The sequence below is a fragment of the Acinonyx jubatus genome, chromosome A3, assembly GCF_027475565.1.
Source record: "Acinonyx jubatus isolate Ajub_Pintada_27869175 chromosome A3, VMU_Ajub_asm_v1.0, whole genome shotgun sequence".
In the NCBI taxonomy this organism is placed as follows: domain Eukaryota; kingdom Metazoa; phylum Chordata; class Mammalia; order Carnivora; family Felidae; genus Acinonyx; species Acinonyx jubatus.
The window spans coordinates 66,333,030-66,349,839 of NC_069388.1; the positions used below are offsets into that span (position 1 = coordinate 66,333,030).

Here is a 16,810-nt window from a genome sequence, read left to right on the forward strand (position 1 = left end):
GAGAAGCAGGCTACATACAGAGTCTAATGTAGGGCTCAAACTCATAACAGTGAGATCTTGACCTGAGCCAAAATCAGGAGTTGGACACTTAACCAAGTGAGCCACCCAGGCACCCCAGCAAAACAGATTTTTTTATGCTATCACAAATTCCAAAGAACAGGAATAGTGTGTCCCCAAAATGCTTTAATTTTTGGAATTAAAAAAGCCCAAACTGCTGGTGTTTTTATGAATATAGCAAGATTAGTTTGATATTGATATTTATTAATAAAATCAGGAACCATACAGTTCTATTTACACATTTGTTTTGATAAATGCTTTCATTTCTGTGGTAACACCTATATTAATATCATCAAACTTAAGCATCCAATACAAAACCAAATAGTAACTATTATGTATTATCTATTGTTACAGGCATTTTAAATGCATTATTATTATTTAATCATCACAGCAACCCTGTGTGGGAGGTTTAATTATTCCTATTTTACAGATGAAGAAACTAAGAAATTAATTATTTTGCCTAAGAACATCCAAATAGTTGTGATTTAATCTTGGATCTAATGCTCTTTCTGCTTTGGCAGATTCTTCCTAAACTGAATAGTATTAGCAAAGAAAACAAGGTAAAAATAGTTTGTGTTTTTTATTGTATAAATTAGTTGTATTTGTGACTAAGTTCTATAAAAAGTGAAATAAAGATTTTTATAAGCATATTTGTCTTATCTCTATTTTTCAGTGGCTCTTTATCACCTCACTTCTTAAGCTCTGTACTCAAGCAGAACCAGGTGCGAACCCTCAAAGGTATGTGAAAGAACATTATTTTAAATCCGAAAAACTCAGGTCAAAAGTAAGGATTTTTTTTTCTAACCATAAAAGTATATTATATGCTTGTTGTAGAAGATTTGGAAAATAAAAACACTTATAAAAAAGAAACTAAAACTTACTCTTTATTCTATAGTCAACATTTTGTTTTAATTATTTTGGTTCTTTGTTTGCCCTTATGTATGAGTAGATATGTATGTATGCATGCACACACACACACACATACTTTTTCTCCAAATGCTAGGCTCATACTGTGTATACTGTTGTGTATCTCTTTTTTTCATTTCCTTTTATGTATATTTTTTCTTGAAAATAGGAAGATAGGATAAGCACTGGATGTTGTATGGAAACCAATATGCCAATAAGTTTCATATTAAAGAAGGGAAGGAAGAAAAGAAAGAAAGGAGGGAGGGTGGGAGGGAGGGAGGGAGGAAGGAAGGAAGGAAGGAAGGAAGGAAGGAAGGAAGGAAGGAAATATGAAAATACTTTGCAGGGTGCCTGAGTGTCTCCATCAGTCAAGTGTCTGACTTTGGATCAGGTCATGATCTCAAGGTCCGTGGGTTTGAATCCCCTGTTGGGCTCTGTGCTGACAGCTCAGAGCCTAGAGCCTGTTTCAGATCCTGTGTCTCCCTCTCTCTCTGCCTCTCCCCTCCTCCCTTTCTCTCTCTCTCTTTCTCTCTCAAAAAATAAGCATTTAAAAAAAAAAAAAAGGAAAATGTTTCTTAGTCATACTATCAGTATTTTCAGGTCTGTCTTAGACTTCAAAAGAGGTGGCCTTTGGCCTTCGGGCCCTTGGCCTTTGCCCCCTATCTGGCCCACCACCTATTTAGGTATAACCTCTGAGTTTATATTTGTAAATAATTGAAAAATAATAAAAATAATATTTCAAGGCATATGAAAATTTGTCACGAGCAGAGTTAAATAGTTGCCACAGAGATCTCTGTATTGTATCCTTGGTTTTTCCTCTTTGCTGGCAAAACCTAAATTATTTATTTGATTACCCTTTACAGAAAAAGTTTGTCAACCCCTGGATTAGAATATAGTTCAAAATTTTTCGTTTATAGGTTAAATGGAAAGAACTTTAAGAAGGTAACAAGTTAATTTTCAGAATTTTGTAGATGACTTTTTAGAAGTATATCAAAATTCTGAGGTAGTAGTTTTTTCCTCTACTCATAGTTAATATTATAAATTAGTGATGTATTAACATAAGGTTTTCTAGCATTGTTGCTTTGGGGCCTAGAGACATTTCTATGACATTCAAAAACAGAAATCCTCAGACCAAAAACCCTTCTGTGTATCAGACACATTTTGGCTCTTTGGAACTACACTAAACCAAGCCTAGGAAGCAGTGTGAAGATGGTCTGTAAAAATAAGGAAGGGAAAGAGTATGAAAAAGCTCAAGAGAACTCTGCAAGGAAGTTACATGTTTGCTTCAGATAATGTTCTGACTTAACATAAGGCAAGTATCTGTTTTCTCATTCCCTGCATGGACAAATGTGCTTTCTCTTTACATGTAGGCATTGCTAAAACTGCATCTTTTTATTATCTCAATAAGTTCTGACCTTTAGTCTTTCAAGCTCAGTTCATATGCAAATTTTGAGAACATTTTCTTTGTGAATTCTGGGTTTATTTAGAATCTCTTCTTGCTCTTATGCCATCCCATCCTAACTCTGCTTCTTCCTTTGGGGAGCAGACACTTCCACAATTTTCTCTTGCTAGTTTTAGCCAGTTTTTCATAACTGGAGCATAGGCACTTCTCCTTCGTCTAACGACTTATGCATATGGTTCATCATCTCTTCAGTGCTGCTAACAGCTTACTTCCCTCCATTTCTATACTGGTGAGTCTTAGGCCTGGTAATAATGGACTTGGTGGGAAGGGTGCTTGGTGTTCTAGGTTGAAACAAGTGCAGGTCTGTCCTGGAATAGAATGTACAGTTCTTATGAGTTTTAAGAGGAAAACATAAGACCAAACAAAAACTTGAGAAAATTCATATATAAATCAGGTTGCTTTAGGGTAGTTTGATAGACTGTTGAGGAAATTTGCATTTTTTTCTATCTTGATATCATTTTTAGGGAAAAGTTTGAAAAAACACAGTGGTAAAGGGACTAAACATTCAACTGTTTATTCTATAAGTAATTGTGGAATTCCCACATGGTGCCAAGCAATGTATGGGTGCTTTGAGATATGCAGAGTTGAAAGAGACCCAGGCCCTGCTCTGAAAAACCATACAGTTTAATTGAAGAAGGTTGATAAGAATTATGCAGAGTGCACTGGGACAAAAAGGAAGTGAGTGGCAAATTAAGCTTAGAGGTAGGTTAGGAAAGGCCTCTTAGAAAACAAAGTGTGGTGCTCGAGCCAGACCTGAAAAGTTGAGGGAATACTTGACCTTGTTGGAGGGTATCTGCTGGGAACCACAGGCTGATGAGTTTGGCTGAAGCCTAGGAGTATAAAAGAGGATTGGATAGCCTTGGTCCAGTAGCTGTAGATGTGATCACTTAGCATGGGCAAGGCAAATGAAGAAGTTTAAGCAAGCATTAGCCAAATCAAGGAGAACTTACTTAGAGTAAGCAGTTTGAACTCCTTCCTATAATTATAACATTAGTTAGCACTGAGTTTCTTACTATGATGCTTTGAATGTGTCATCTCATTTAATCCTTCCAACTCTTTGAGGTATTGTTACTTCCTTTTACAAATACAGAGATTGAAGTTTGAAGAGAGTAAGTAACTTTCTCAAGGCCACACGACTAGTAAATGGCATACAAAGAACTCAGAAACTCTGATTTCAGAACCTGCATTCCTACCATGTATGAGGTGCCTGAGTTGCTGCTGAAGGGCTTTAAAGAATGAGGCAACATTGTCAGTATTGTGTTTTGTAAAGATCACTTTGGTGTCATTGAGTTCCAGTATTAGAATCCAATATTATATTCATCTATCACTTCATAGAATCATCTTTACTAATAATTATATTATAGCTACCTTTAAAATATGTAAGAGCAACAGAAGAACTTATTTAGGCATAGGAATTTGAGAAACAGTCACTGTCATCCAGAGTAGGTGCAGCAATTTGTTTAAAGTATCTCTTGCTCACCTTTCAGTGACTAATTTTATGTGCCAATATTTATGTTTACAGGATTGTATAACGCGGCAGGAGACATAAGAATCTCATACTGAGATCTCAAAACCTGTTTTTCTCAGTATTTTGGTTTGGTGTGGGTTTGGAATAAATTCATCCACTTAAATATTGAGCACACTTATGTACTAGGTACCAAGGATACATTAGTGAACAAAGATGACAAAAATGGAACTCACATTCTAGTTAGTAAGTTTTAGTATTTCTACTTAAGCACTAGTATACTACAAGAAAATACAAACTTTAGGCAGTTAACGATGATATTATGGGCTAAGTGCAAATCTAAGGGCAAATTTAAGGTCGCAAATCAGCATAATTTGTATCTTAATAGAAATGAAAGTAAACCAGTGGCCCAAGCAGCTTAAAGTATCAGCAATTTATCAAAATTGCTCTCCTCTATTAAAGAATCACAAGAGACAACTTCTCTGGATGCTCTTTAAATGTGTATATTAGTTTTGATAGAGGCAATAAGTCCTTATAGTTATTACTGAGCTTGTAAATATTTAAATTCTGCCTCTTTTGTTCTCATAGCATTCCTTAAGCAAATGAATTGAGAATCAGATAACAGAAATGTGTTAGTCTGTTAGAACAGAAATGTGTTATAACCCTCACTTCGGGGCATGTTGGTGGCTCAGTCGGTTAAGCGTCCGACTCTTGGTTTCAGCTCAGGTCATGATCTCCTGGTTCACGAGTTTGAGCGCCACGTTGGGCTCTGCACTCGCGGTGTGGAGTCTGCTTGGGATTCTCTCTCTCAAAAACCCTCACTTTCACATAGCTGAACCTAGTGTCTTTTAATTTTTTTCTGAATGATCATTCATAATTTCCCAGCATCAAACCTAATGAAATATAAGCCAAGACATACAAATTAACACTTACGATGGAAATTTATTTGAACCAGTTGTTAAATCAGTAGCAGGTTTTGAACTCCAGTCAGAACTATGAAGGAAAAAAATAATAAGACTTTGAACTAAGTTGTTTGTTTTTTTTTTAATCACTATTTGGATAGCTCTCATGACTAATGACAAATGACTTTCAACTAGAAGTTAATTATTTGCTTAATCTAAATAGTGCCAGAAAATATAAACAAAAGACCTTATAGGAGCACCAGATTTTTATTCTTTATGAACTGGACATGTTAGATAACCTAGCTAATAGTATGTTTTTTAAAAACACAGCTACCTTTTAAATGGTGTGAAGTATTGTCAGTGAAAAAGTAACATTGTGAAGTGTTTTTAATTGTGACAATAAGTAAGTCTTCAGTTTAATGTTAATAGCAAAACAGATTGGGTATTCTAAATTAAAATTGTAAAGTTTTTGTAAAATTTGTAAAGTGTTTTTGTTGTTTTTGTTCCAAGAATGTACCTTGGACAAATCATTGATAATCAGGTATTCTTGATTACTGAGTGTTTTGGGTCATTTCTCTTGCAGTTAGACTTTTTTTTCCAGAATTAATTGGCAAGGCATTATGGTAAGCACACTTACAAATGTTCTAAACCAAACCAGATACAGATAAAATCCTTTTGCAAAGAAGTTTTTGGTTTCATAAAGTTAATTTCATGTGGGAGAGTTCAAATTAATTTGGCTTTAATTTATACAAGAAATAAATGTATTTAAGGAACACATTTCCTGTCCTACTGTACAGAAATAATACCTAGTTTTGTTATCATTTTTAAATATTTGGAAACTGAGAAAAGAAATGTGGTGTTCATGCAATTTTCTTATGTTGTCTGGATAAGCCTCATCAATTTTCTTTATTTTAGGTATTATATTTCAGAAATATGACTCCTTGAATTCTAATGGAAGTTTACTATGGGAGGTTAAGCTAGAGATACACTAATTTTTTTTGATAAGATTTTACAGGTACTTCATTTATAAGATTATAAATGTCCTGAAATTGTTTCCTCATCATAATGTATTTCAGTGCTAGATTCTCCCTCACCACCACCTCCCCCTTCCCCGCCTCTTTTTAATAAAATTGGAAACGAGATAGACCTTTTTTTTATTAAAAGAAAAATTATTTCATGTAGCAGGAATCTCTCTGTAGGGCTTTTGCATAGTGCCATTAAAGATGTGCCCTGCCCAAGGACATCTGGCTGAGACAGTAAGTGGGGTCTGAAATTCAACCCACACTCCAGTCTTCAAGCTGTGTGCCTTCATACAGGGAAGCATTCACCTGGAGGCAGAGTTGCTTTTTTCCAGTTCACACAGAGATACAATATGGGCTAGAGTCTGCACTTTTTTTTCTTCAGGGACATGTTAGAATACTGAGCTCTATCAAATTGTAGTCAGGTCTCATTTTAAAAGACGAGAATTGAGAGATCTTTGTTTTGCTATCCTTTTGGCTATGATATGATTGAAATGTTTTTTACTTAGTGTTTTTTCTGTCTTGAAATACTTTTCCCTCAGATATCTAAATGGCTTCTTTTTCTCATCTCCCAGAGATCTTTGCTCAACTGTTGCCTCTTGTTGAGACCTTCTCTAACCTCTGTTTTTAAAATTGCAACCACCTTTCTCAACACTCTCTATCTCCCTTTCCTCTTAATTTTTCTCCCTAGTGTTTATCACCTTGTGACATACTGTGTTTTAATTATTCCTTTGTGTTCTGAAAGGTTAGGGATTTTCCTGTTTTGTTTTTTTGCTGTGTTCCCACAACCTGGAATGATGTCTGGCTCGTAACAGGGCACTCAACTTATTGAGTGACTAACAGAATAGAGAATTTCCAGTATCTTCTGTAAATTTCTGCAGAATCCTACTCTAGTCATGGATACTTAGTAAGTATTAAGGATTGATGATAGAGTACAGATTGAAGGCCTGGATTCTAGAAATAGACTATTGAGGTTCAAGTCCCATCACTATCATTCCTAGAACCCCTCTGTGTCTTTTTCTTTTTTTTTTTTTTTTCATTTTTAAGATGGAAATATACTAATAGTGCCCACATTATAAAGTTGTGAGAATTAGATGAGTTACTAATGCCTAGAGCATGCTAAGCCCATTGATAACGTTAGTTAGTAATTTGGTGGTAGGTAGTAGCTTAATCTAAAGAAAGGAGGATAAAGAGATCTTATACTTTATTATTTACACATTTATCAAGGACCTACTATTGTTACAGGCATTGTGGAACATAGAGGGTAAGATGGGTTCCTACCTTAAGCTGGCAGTCTAACTGGGGAGGCGTTCATATAGAGACTTGTGTTTCACAAAGTCACAGTTTATTCAAGGGGAAAGAACTACAGTATTGTGTGCTCCCTTGTAACAACCATCTTCTGATTTACCTAAGTCTGTTTGGTAAAGTCCATAACAATAACCTTTTCTGCCTTCACTAAGTTTATAGTCAGGTTGGGGAGAAGACAAGTCAATACCTTTATGACCTTATTATCTAGAATAACTCTATAATTAGATATTACAAATAAAATGGAAAACTTTGGGTTAACAGAAGTTTTCTGACTTTGAGGTAGAAATGGGAAGTTTCAAATCCAAATCTTATTTTAAACATCCTTTATAATTTAAAATTTCTAAATATTTTCTAACTTTTTCTTCACGTTTAGATTGTATCATTTCACTTTTATTTTAGTTATTCAGAATAATAGATCACCAAGATGGAGAGGAACTTTCAGTAGAAAAGTAGATATGAGAGCATAATGACTTTATCTGGAGTAGATCTGCTGATTTTCTCAACCTTTTAAAGCCTATTTTTCTTATGGAATATCTATAATTATTTTTGCCCTCATATGTATTATACAAATCTATAGTACTTGTAGGCTCATATATAATGATTAAAAACATTACTAATACTTTTGTGCCAGCAATAATTATTCATTTAGCATTTGTAGATTCACATGATCTAGACTGACCAAGTACATATACTTTTAACTCCTGTAACTAGCATGCAATTAATGCATTCCTTCATAACTGCACACACATATGCACAGGTAAGGATATTTTTTAAATGCTAAAAAGTAATGTCTTTGTATACATTTTTAGTTAATTACAGTTGGCCTTTGAAAATGTGGAGATTAGGGGTGCTGACCCCACCTCCTTCCTCTATGCAGTTGAAAAATCCATGTATAACTTGATTTCCTAAAAATTTAACTACTAATAGTCTACTGTTGACTGGAAGCCTTACTGATAACATAAACAGTCGATGAACACGTATTTTGTGTGTTATGAGTTATTACTGTCTTATAGTAAAGTAAGCTAGAGGAAAGAAAAAGTTATTAAAATCATAAAGAATTTTATGATCTCTAGTACCTTGCAGTTTTCCTTCATTCAATACTGTTCATAAAACTGTTCATAATTTTAAGTGAACAAAAACAAATTGCAGAATAATGTGTCTCATTTTGTTTAATGTGTATGTGTATGTGTGTGTGTATTTAAGCAAAAGAATATGCACCACATCTGAATTTTGGTTACCTTTGCAAATACTTAAAATAGCTTCTCTTTTATAAAGAACATTAATATTGTTACTGGTTTCCTTTTTCAGAATCTGATATTGATGCTGCCACTGCAATGATGCTTTTAAATACTTCTATAGAACAAGGAATTTTAGAATGTAAGCAATCCTGTTTTTCTTCTTAAAATACATTTTTGTGAGTGCTTTTTCAAATGTAATTTGGAATGCAAAGTATTTAAATGTTATAGGCAAAATTGTTTTTTTCCAACTAAATTATGATTTCATCTGAATTACTTTCTGTCTTATCATATTTTAATTTATGTGAGCAAATTATGAGATTGAGTTTAATATTGTGATAGATCTTTTTTACATGGACCAAGAAATGAAGAAATTAATAGCATGTATAAAAATTAAACTTGAGGATTTAAAAGTAAAAATGAAAGCCATAGATAAGAAAATATAGGAAGGTATGTTTATAACCTAGAAATAAGAAAACCCTTGAGATACAAGTGCAAAATCCATAAAAGAAAATGTGAGTAAATTTAACTAAATGTCAAAATTTTGAATGGGGCTCCTGGGTGGCTCAGTCGGTTAAGCAGCCAACTTTGGCTCAGGTCATGATCTCGCGGTCCATGAGTTCGAGCCCCGCGTCAGGCTCTGTGCTGACAGCTCGGAGCCTGGAGCCTGCTTTGCATTCTGTGACTCCCTTTCTAGCCCTCCCCCGTTTGCGCTCTGTCTCTCTCTGTCTTTCAAAAATGAATAAATGTTTAAAAAAAAAAAATTAAAAAAAAATTGAAGTTCTGACAACAAAAGATAGCTGTAAGAAAAGTCACCCAAGCAAAACACTGAGAGAACATTTTTTTTTACTATGTATATAACAAAGGGTTAATATTGAGTATGTGTATATAAAAGGATTCTACAAGTAAGAAGTAAAAAGCCCAACAGAAAAGCCAAGAAAATAATATGAATTAGGTAAGTCTCAAAGAAGGAAATAAAGTGGACAATACACATTTGAAAAGATAAGCAACTTGTCTAAAAGTCAGGGAAATGCAAAATGCAACAATATTGGTATACTACTTTCTTGTCCATGATAATATCAGGTGTTAATTGTAGGAACTGAATATTGTCACACACTGTAGGATGTAAATTCGTAAAACCATTTTAGAGGACAGTTTGAAAATACCAATCACAAATGCCAATCAAAACCACAGTGAGATCTCATACCAGAATGTCTAGTACCAAAAAGATAAGAACTGCCTGCCTTGGATTCTCTCTCTCTGTCCCTTCCCTGGTCTCTCTTGGTCTCTCAAAATAAATAAATAAACACTAAAAAAAACCAAAAAACTAAAACCATACTATCCAGTAATTCCACTTCTGGGTATTTACCCAAAGAAAACAAAAATGCTAATTCTAAAAGATACATGCATCCCTGTGTTTATTGTAGCATTATTTTCATAGCCAAAATAAGGAAGCAACTTGTGTCCATCGATACAAGAATGGATAAAGATGTGATAGATATATACAATGAAATGTTACCCACCTATAAAAAAGAATGAAATCTTGCCATTCTTGACAACCTAAAGGAATCTAGAGGGCTTTATGTAAGTGAAATAAGCCAGACAGAAAGACAGATTCCATATGATTTCACTTATATGTGGAATCTAAAAAACAAACAAATGAACAAACAAAAAACAAACACACTTATAAATACAGAGAACAAACTGGTGGTTGCCAGAGAGAAGGAGGGTGGGGGATGGATGAAATTAATTGAGGGAGTTAAGAAGTTTCAAATTTCCGGTTATAAAATAAATAAGAGGGGAGTGAAAAGTACAGCATAGAGAATATAGTCAATAATGTATTAACTTTCTATAGGTGACTACACTTACAGTGAGCATTACGGAATGTATAGAATTGTCAAATCACTATGTTGTACTCCTAAAACTAATATTGTGTGTCTATAATACTTCAATTAAAAAAATACTAATAATAACTTGAAATGTGTGTATTCTCTTACTTAACAGTTCTGTTTCTTAGTATCCTAGAAAAATATTTGCATACGTGTAAGAAAAAGCATCAGAAGGATTTTCATTGCAGTTCTTCATAGTGGTGAAAAATTGGGAAAACCTAAATATCAATAAGGAAATGGTTAGCTAAACAGTGTGATACATTCTTATTGAGGCATTCTGTACAAGCAGCTCAAAATAATTATATTTTTGATGGAAAGGTCAAAACATTTCATTAAGTGATTTTAAAATGTTTCAAATTAGGGGCACCTGGGTGGCTCAGTCGGTTAAACATCTGACTTCATCTCAGGTCATGATCTCCCAGTTCATGAGTTCGAGCCCTGCATTGGGCTCTGTGCTGACAGCTCAGAGCCTGGAGCCTGCTTCTGAATCTGCCTCTCTCTCTCTCTCTCTCTTTCTCTCTCTCTCTCCCCCCTCTCTCTGTCTCTGTCTCTGTCTCTCTCTCTCTCTCTCTCTGTGTGTCTGTGTGTGTGCGCTCCCCACCCCGCTCATGCTCTTGCTCTCGCTCTATCTCTTAAAAATAAATATTAAAAAATTGTATAAAATAAATGTTTCAACTTAATACCTACAGGATGATATGGTCTGCATAAAAAAAGAAACAAGCAAACAAAAACCTATAAAACATTACTAACATAAAGCACTTACTATTCAGGAATGATACAGTAGTTTAAATGGCCGGTTCTTGCAATCAAATGCATTTGACCTATATCGATAGATGTTTTCTTTACAACAGGTGAGAAGCCTCTTCCTCTTAAAACAGCAATGCAGAAAAAGAGGAGTTACAGCAATGCATTTGGTCATCCCAGTACTATGCGACTGCAAGAGAGTCATTCGTTAGCCACAAGCATTGATCCAAAAGAAGACCATAATTATAGTGCAAGTAGCATGGCAGCACAGCGCTGTGCATCCAGGTCTAGCGTGTCTTCTCTGTCCTCTGTGGATGAGTCATATGAATTTATCCCAAAGAGTAACCATGTGGGAAGTGATGGCAGTGAAGGATTTCACAGTGAAGAAGATACAGATGTTGATTATGAAGATGATCCTCTTGGAGACAGTGGCTATGCGTCACAGGCTTGTGCTGATACCTCTGATAAAGGGCAGCCAGGCAAAAAGATGCGTAAACAGTTATGTCAAGAAATTGATGAGGAGCTCAAAGAGGCAGCTGGATCTCTGCTCCACCTTGCTGGAATTCGTACCTGTCTGGGTTCCCTAATAAGTACTGCAAAGACACAAAATCAAAAGCAGCGGAGGAAATAGAAATACTTATTAGTGTGAAATTATTTTTAAGTGTGGCAATACTCATCTACTTAATTCTTTATAAGGGATATCAAAGCCATAATGGACTTCTTTTGTTTGAGGGTTGGGAGGGGTGCTAATTGTTTATTTCAAAATGTTTGTTTTAATTTCTATTAAATAATTGCTGTTAGGAACATGCCCAATCATAGATACGATGCCAAGTCCTAAAAGCATAATTTTTGTGATAAGTGTCTCCAAGATTTGGAAATTTTTATATAAGAAAATCCACAACCTCTGTCTTAAAACTTGAAGGAAAAATCTTTTATTTTGTTAATATGTTAAAGTGGAAGAATTGGCAACTCTGTGACTTTTTTTCATTTTCTTTTCCAATCTGTAATTAACTGTAGTTGCTGATCCAGCTAAAATTTTTGCTGATGTCTTTCTCATGTACTTCTCTCTGGACACATGCAGTCCAGTAGAATGAGATTTGGATTTTTTTTTGTCTTAATTTTGGTTTTTAATTACTTTTTGTTGAAGCATGGACAAAGTTGAGTATAAATTGGAAAAGGTCCTAGATGTCTAGAAAGTTCCTTTTGTTTACATAGGCAGAAAGTACAGCAAAGAGTTCTGAGATTTAGAAAAGGCAGGTTTGTGGCATAATTTCATCTAAGAACACTCCAATTCCTATTACAGTGTTACCTTTGATTTATTTTTTTTACTTCTCAAATATTGCACGACATTTATTGGGGCCTTTTGTTTGTTCCCAAAGTGCTTTGTAACCATTGTTTGAATTTTAGCCACTAGCTATATTTGTTGAGTAGAAACAATCCAATCAGAGGATATAGCCATAAAGTGTGTTATGGAGTTAACACTCATTTTGACACACTTTTTGCAATAAGAGTATCTTTTATTTGCTTGTTAAGTGGAGTGCATTCTGAGAATTTTGTAGTAGGAATGGAGTGTAATCTAATAAAAACATTTTGAATAGTTACTACATATGTCATAAATAAAGGTAGTAGATCCTTTAGGAAAAAACTTCTCTCCAGGGTTTGTATGAATTAAATTTGTATGTATTCGTAATTGAAATTGAAAGGATTTAACAAAACTGTAGAGACAGTGTACATTCAGGGGTTTTAAAATTTATACAAAATTAATCTTATACAGTACATCTTTTGGGGGAGACTGTATAATACATATTATGTGCCATTTATTCCATGCTAAAAGATTTTATATTGCTGTTCCAAATGTGCATTGACTAAGGCATTTTAAGTATTTGATCAAATCTGCTTCTACAAGACATTTTTTTCATATCATTTTTATAGTTTATATATTATTTAGAAAGAACACAAGATACTAATAAAACTAAACTTTATTATATATATTTTTTTACAGTGGTGGAAGCAACTTTCCAAAAGTTCAATTTATCTCATGATACATACATTCTGTTTTATAACAATGACCTTGTTTTCGCTTTCTGATAATTTCATATACATGTACGTACACACACACACACACACACATATCCATACATACATACATACATACATACACGCATAGGCTCATGATTTGGGATGGTTACTTTCAGCTGTTTCTATGACTAAAGCATTTTCTTGGATTTTGTGTGTGTGTGTGTGTGTGTGTGTGTGTGTGTGTGTGTGTGTGTTTTAAGAGACAAATATTTTTATTTTGACTTGTAAGTTTTATTTGGGCAAAACTGTCAAGTGAGAAGCCTAATGAAAACATCTTTTTCAGTTGGCAAAACTTTAAGCCAGGGATAACAACATTACTATTATCTGTCCTGTTTCCATGTTAATTGTAATTGAATCTGGATAGCCACATTAATAGAATTGGTGCTGTTGAAATATAGTAATTTTTTAATTTGTTGATAACAAAAAATAGTCCTCAAGTATGCAGGATGAGATATTTGCAGTTTTTGTTCTTCATATATGTCACATCTACAGAAAATGGCTAATTCAAGTTACCACCTTTTACTGTAGACAATGAATATAACACACAAAAAATGCTTTACACAGTATAAATAGTACACAGATTATCAATATCATTCTAACAATATCTTGAAACTGTTCTGCATAGACCTTAGTAACAGTGTTTCAGTGATCTGGTTCCAGTTTATTGTGTCCTACTGAAATTCTGTACCACAGATAATCTCTCTGGTTCCTGTTCATTTGTAATTACTCTTCGAAAGCAGAGGAAAATGATCTAAGGAGGGGGAGAGTTGAGTTGTCCCTACTTTAAGAGGGATCTTCAGAATTATTTTGGTTTAATATAAATAACAGTAATACTTTAAACTTGATTTTCTCTCCCTCTTCATGTGCTCTTCCTGCAAATTTAAAAGTTAAATTTAACTTCACTAGCAAGGACAATAAACACTTTTGTACTACAAGTGAATAGGAAGAAGTCACACAATATTTTACACTTAATTCTTAAACAGAATTCATTGCATCACTCCATTTGCTGATTTACCAAGACAGTTATTTTAAAGAGAAAGTACCTTTTTAATTATGGTTCTCCCATTATTACTCTCATAGGTATTATGATCCCATTCCTCAGATGTGTTGAGGTAAAAACATGGCTAATCACCACCCAATTAAAGAAAGTAATTTCCAGTCCTATGTACTAGAAATTATATTTCTAATATATTCATAAGAAATTTTACTTTAATAGCAAAAATTTGGCAATTTCAGAGAGGTTATATATATTCCAGCATACTTTAAGACTGTGAATTAAGCTAACATAATTTGCCTTATATTGATATAAATTGTTACAACCAATTCCCATTTATAATAGATTTCTAGTAAAAGTTTTGACTCAGCACAATTAATCTTCATCCTTCACATCCCAAATAGAATCAGTGTTTCTTGAATATAGATTTTTGAAATTTATTTGTGCAATATATTATTAAATTCATTAATATTTTATTTTACCTTTCAGATTCAGAGAAAGAAAACATTACTTGTATTCATGGAAAGAATTATTGGTGGATCATCTCTTTGTTCCACCTTTGAGCCTTTCCTTTCCTCCCTATAGCCAGCATGACTTCTCTTAACTTAGATCCCCTTGTATATAATAAGGTTTAGAATATAAATTTTCTTCTGCTACTTTCTGAGGCATTATGTAAAGGGTTCATAGGAGGCGGTCAGTTAAATATATGTTAGGACGAATTCAAAGCTAGAGAAAGTGTTAAGGAGGGAATGTGTGTGTCTTGGTAGATCAGGAGGCCTTTCCCAGCAATTTAAGCAACAGATGTGAATACTTCACAAAGCTGTAAAGACTTTTGTCTTAAATACTACAGTAAGTTAACAACCTTTTGTGAAGACTACAGCATTTAATTCAGAAACTTTGAGGCTTTCTGGTTTACATGTACTTTATAGTTTATTTTGTTGTTGTTGTTAGTTCAAAATGTGTAAGCTTTGATTTAAACAAAGTTTACTTCACTATGTTAATGATGTACTCAAAATATTTATTGAAAGACAAATTTAGAGTATTTTAATGTTCTACCTGCCATCTTTTTCTTAAAGCACATTTTTTTTTGCATTTAACTGCCAGTGCCATTATCAAATTTGTTTTTTAAATTGTTGTACATTTCTTATTAAACTAAGTGCTTAATTTTAAAGTATTATGTTGCCATCCTATAGTGTATAAAAATGTATAATTGCCAATTCAGTGTAACTATTATTTATTTTTCAATGAAAGTATAAGAATGCTTTCTCATTCAAGAAATTTGAGTTATTGAACTGATTTCCTTATCCTCTTTTCTAATGTAGCATAAAAATTGCCCTGAGTTTGAGTTATAACTGCCAGTAGATGACCAGTCACAAATGAACCACTTCTCAGTTGCCAGTCTTTGCTCATATTAAAAGCAACTTAACAGATGTTTAGTTTTTGTATCTAATCTCTGATTATTAAAATGTTTATAAAGTTTATTTTTACCAAAGAGATGCAATTCATTATGATAAAGTATTGCAGAATAAACCTTGTTTTATAACATTTTTGCTTTCTCTGTTCTTTAGGGGTGGGTAGTGTAGTTGTAAGTGGTCATACTTCTGCATACACACACCCTTTCCATTTTGGTGTTATAAAGTTGAAGGTCATACAAATGAAAAATAAAATTTCAAATTCAGAATGTTTAAGTCTTTTTTTTTTTCTAGTGTTTACAGGCCATCTTAATCATTTTGAAAGCTAAAATAGTGTTAATTAAATTATTCCCTCCCTGGGGTGCCTGGGTGGCTCAGTCGGTTTAGGTTAAGCACCTGACACTTGATTTCAGCTCAGATCGTGATCTCAAGGTTTGTGAGATAGAGCCCTTAGCTCAGACCCTGCTTTGGATTCTCTCTCTACCCCCCCCCCCCCCACTCTGGCACATACACATACTCTCTCAAAAATAAATAAACTTAAAAAAAATTATTCACTTCCTGAAATTGAACTTCTTTTCCTGTACATATGCATATGTATGAGATAGTTTGAAAAACAGGAAAAATTGAGTAGAATGTGAAATTATTAAGATTATTTCTAAATCCAGTAGTGTTATGGAGTGCCTGGGTGGCTCATTCAGTTAAGCATCCGACTTCAGCTCAGATCACAATCTCACAGTTCGTGAGGTCAAGCCCTGCATCAGGCTCTCTGCTGTCTGCTCTGTCTCCCTCTCAGCCACTTCCCAACTCTCTCTCTCTCAAAACTAAATAAAACATTAAAAAATATATAAATACAGTAGTGTTACTTCAACAATACCCAGTAATGCCATGTGTTTAAAAATTGGGCATTCATTATAAAATGAAGCAATCTACAACCAACATCTTAATTTTAATCCCCCTAACCCCTGCTTCCCTTTGAAGTTCTGTGCTAGTAATTTAAATGGTATTATCTATGTAGAGTTTTTTATTTAAAATGAGTTGAGACAGCCATATTGATTTTAAACTACCATGATCTCTAAGCCCTCTCTCCTTTCAAAGCATCTCTGATACACAAAATCACTTACAAAGCATAGCCATTTGGGAGCCAAGTATTTGTTCCCTAAGACCTTTATTCTCACTGTTGCATTAATCTTTGAGCTCATAGTAGTTCTGAAGGGGGAAGAAATATTTACACACCATTTTTAGAAAAATAACTTCCTAAAATATGGGTTAAAACACATTTAGTCTTTTCCTCAAGAACTTCGGGACATACTAATTTTTTAATTGGAAATAGAGGTTGCA

General features: G+C 33.9%; 1 protein-coding gene across 3 annotated transcripts in view; it reads left to right on the forward strand.

Annotated features, from left to right (window-relative positions):
• FOXN2 (forkhead box N2) overlaps nucleotides 1-15,605 on the forward strand; it is a 66,561-nt gene extending 50,956 nt beyond the window's left edge. For all 3 annotated transcript variants that reach the window (XM_053200568.1, XM_027072505.2, XM_053200567.1), the window contains exons 4-6: nucleotides 731-795; nucleotides 8,428-8,496; nucleotides 11,095-15,605. In XM_053200568.1, the coding sequence (XP_053056543.1) occupies nucleotides 731-795; nucleotides 8,428-8,496; nucleotides 11,095-11,618 (658 nt within the window). In that variant the 3' untranslated portion in view covers nucleotides 11,619-15,605. The remainder of the gene's footprint in view (nucleotides 1-730; nucleotides 796-8,427; nucleotides 8,497-11,094) is intronic.
• Nucleotides 15,606-16,810: the final 1,205 nt, after the last annotated feature.